We start from the raw sequence: 3,683 nt of genomic DNA, 5'->3' as shown, positions 1-3,683 counted from the left end.
ATGCGAAAAATTGCTTACACCAAAATCATCATAACCGATACTGAAAAATCCAAATCAGAGCAAATAAACCCAGAAAATCCAAACAAAACAAATTGGAAATAGAAAAACCCACGCATAACGGCACTTATCGAAAACATAATTACCCTGCAAAATCAAAGACAAAAACAAATCAACGCCCATTCACCACCACCATTCGAAAAAGTCACTCAATTCAATTCAAATCAATTCAATTAGTTACCCAATCAGCCAATCGACCACCACCCAATCAACCCACCTACTTGCAATTGCCAACCAAAAATCTATGCAAAAGAAAAATTTAAATCTCTTACGCAAAATTTCCGCAAATAAATTAAATTCGTTTTTTAACTATTTAAATAGCACACCATTCGTACAATTTAAAAAAGAGGAAATTTGGAATATTGCGAAATTTTTGAAACGAAATTCGTAGAACCCATCAGTCTCATTGAAAATAAATATTCACCAAGAAAAATGCAAAATTTGCAATCGATCCATTTCACCCTGGCAAATTATCCGGAACAAAAATAATTTAATTCAAAACGAGCGCATTAGATAATCAGTTAATCCATCGTAGCTTAGTTATACATACCTACATAATCATTATTTAGAAATCACAAATTTAAAATAAACTTTTCATGTTTTCGACGAATTGTACTAATCGACATTTTTGTGTGGGTGTGCAGGAGTACAGCGTGCAGTTGACATTCCGCGAACAGTGGACAGACGAGCGGCTGAAATTCGATGACATACAAGGTGAGTAGCGAGTTATACTTTAGACTTTAATTGGTTAAAGGAAAAATCTAAAATCAAATCAGATATGGTTTCTGCTCTGGTGGTGACAATGAGCGGCCGTAAGAAGGTCTTTAGTAGAACTTTAAAGCTCTGTAACAAAACCATAAAGATAACGATAACAATATCCAGAACTAAAACGATAAATATTACATTAACCAAAACGATAAAGATAACGATAACAAAAAGGATAAATATAACGATAAAAATAACGGTGACGATGGCGATTTAAAAGACGATTACAATAACGGTAATGGTAACAATAACGTAAGCAAAAGCTATGAAGATAACGATGTCTCGTTAGTGACCGAAAACGATGACGATAATGAAAACGATAATGATAACAAAAACACTTTTGATAATCATGACGATAATGATAACGATAACAATAACGGTAACGCTTATGATACCTATATCAGAATGATAATAATAACGAGAATGATGATCATAACGACAACAATAATGGAAATAATAGCCATAACGATAGTTATTATGTTGGCGATAATGATTAAAGTTATGGAAAATGGCATCACTGACAATTGCTTTAATGATAATGATAACAATAGCGGTAACCATAGCATAAAATTACCAGTAACGATATTTACAGAGTTGACTAAATCGGTAACGACCCCATCGATGATACCGTACGACAGAAATATAAAAATAATCAAAATACTCACAATACTATAGGCCAAATATAGCAAAACTGCGTTTTAGTTTATCTATTTGACGTCGGGATTATTTTTGAAAAGACTTTGTAGTCTTGGAGATATAAATATTTTCAAAAATTATTTATAAAATTCAGTGAAATGTAGAGAAACAATATGGATACCAAATGAAAGAGAAATATAATTAAAAAACTGTTTAGTTCACAAGAACGAAAATGCTCTTTTAATTAATTTATTTTTAAGCTTATAAAGTTGAAAGGTCGAAATTCGATGAGGTGGTCAAGTGTATATTAATCCTTAATATATATATATTTTTTAAATAAGTATTCCAAAATTTCAAGGATACAATTTTAAAAGGACAAATACCTACTCTTCACAGAACTTGCTCCTTAATTTTATACCCAGACCTACTGCTCTACTGCATTCCACACTTTTAAATAATTTTTTCTAGCAATCAAAACAAAACCGCAGTTTTATTATATTTCGCCTATGGTTTCGCGAATATATTGAATTTTTGTGTATGTAAAATTGACGGCTAAACCGGTAAAACATCGACGATTAAATAATATGCATATATGTACATACTAGAAAACTTAGCATAAAATCACCTTACAACCTCTATATTTCAAATTAATAACATTAATTTTTCTCGTCTACAGGTCGCCTCAAGTACCTAACATTGACTGAAGCAAATCGTGTGTGGATGCCCGATTTGTTCTTTTCCAATGAGAAAGAGGGCCATTTCCACAACATAATCATGCCAAATGTCTACATACGCATCTTTCCGAATGGCTCTGTGCTGTATAGTATTCGTATATCATTAACGCTCGCATGTCCCATGAATCTGAAATTATATCCATTGGATCGACAAATATGCTCACTAAGGATGGCAAGTTGTAAGTGAAGAAAAAAATTAAAAAAAAAGTAGAATTAAAAATTATATCGAAACCTAGCGGCAGAAATACATCTCCAAAACAGAAAATAAAAAAAGCCATATGTTCCCTTATGGCGTGTATCGAGATTTTCGCTTTACAAATACAAATGAATAACAAAAACTTGTTCCATATAAATTAGCGTTTCATTTTGTATTCTTGTATAATTTCATAAATTCAGGCAAATATCTTTTTTTTTGGGCGACTTTTTTTCCTTCAAACAAACAATTAAACTTTTAGGACCAAACGAAAATTATTTTGCAAAATTTTTTTTTGACATCAAACACACTTAGGGCCGTTTTCTCAAGTAACCCGTAACTTTAAAGCTCACTTTGTTGCATTATTTATGATTGTGTCTAAAGTAAAATATTTTATTATCGGGATTAGATTGCTTTACAACCAAGAAACATACATATATACATCAAAAACCGATAACAGAAATGCTTCACTTTAAACGTAGCTTTATTTTTAATTTCACTTTTAAATATAAAGTGAACTTTAAAGTTAAAGGTTACTTTAGAAAACGGCCCTTAGTTTATTGTGTATGTATGTATATTTAAATGTCCAGTGCTGGATATTTCCATACGGAAAATGTAATCTTAGTTTTAAATAAATAAAGGCCAATTTCAGATCAAAAATAGAATGGTCTTTAAGGTAATCATGAATTCGTACTTAAAACTAAGATTGCATTTTCCCCACTATGGAAGTAATTAAACCATAAACTTTTTCTCTTTACTACATTAGACCGAATCACTTTATAAACAATAAAAAATAGTATTTTTTAAAGCAATTCCGATTTTTTTTTGCCCTAGGTTTACCTTTCTAAATATTTTCTCCTCGAGTCAAAGACATCGTTACATCATGCTCTAAGATCCGCCTGTAAATGTTGAAGATATGACAAAAACAAACAGGTGACCTCTAGGTTCAGTAAAAAAAAAACAAGGCGATTGGCACCAGCGCTAACAATTTGCCGAACAGCTGTGTTGCCAGTTTTCTTGAAAAAAAAATAAAATAAAATAATAAGTAAGAGCCATGTTCTCTTGAAATGTGAAAAGCCTCGTAAACTTCGATAATGTTGAAGCTTTTTCTGAGCTAACGAAATTTTATATGAAAAATGCTTTCTAGCTTCGAGGTTTTTATAATTAAACTTTTGGCAGGGTTCCATCATGTCTTATTCTTTGAATGTAATTTTAAATTTGCGTATATACATACATACCTTTCGATTACTAAAAAAAAAAATTCTTTCCCCCGCAGATGGTTGGACAACAAATGATTT

General features: G+C 31.2%; 1 protein-coding gene across 4 annotated transcripts in view; it reads left to right on the top strand.

Moving 5' to 3' along the window:
* LOC118738134 (glutamate-gated chloride channel) overlaps window positions 1–3,683 on the top strand; it is a 49,244-nt gene that overhangs the window by 25,753 nt on the left and 19,808 nt on the right. For 3 of the 4 annotated variants that reach the window (XM_036469059.1, XM_036469074.1, XM_036469081.1), the window contains exons 3-4: window positions 702–771; window positions 2,135–2,371. In XM_036469059.1, the coding sequence (XP_036324952.1) occupies window positions 702–771; window positions 2,135–2,371 (307 nt within the window). Of the gene's footprint in view, window positions 1–302; window positions 772–2,134; window positions 2,372–3,683 lie in introns of those variants that run through there. The other variant, XM_036469067.1, reaches the window with a different exon arrangement.

This window comes from Rhagoletis pomonella, unplaced genomic scaffold (assembly GCF_013731165.1).
Source record: "Rhagoletis pomonella isolate Grant_MI unplaced genomic scaffold, Rhpom_1.0 Rhpom_scaffold_00001, whole genome shotgun sequence".
Classification (NCBI taxonomy): domain Eukaryota; kingdom Metazoa; phylum Arthropoda; class Insecta; order Diptera; family Tephritidae; genus Rhagoletis; species Rhagoletis pomonella.
Note: the sequence above shows the minus strand (reverse complement) of the source record. Positions and strands in the feature narration are given on the sequence as shown.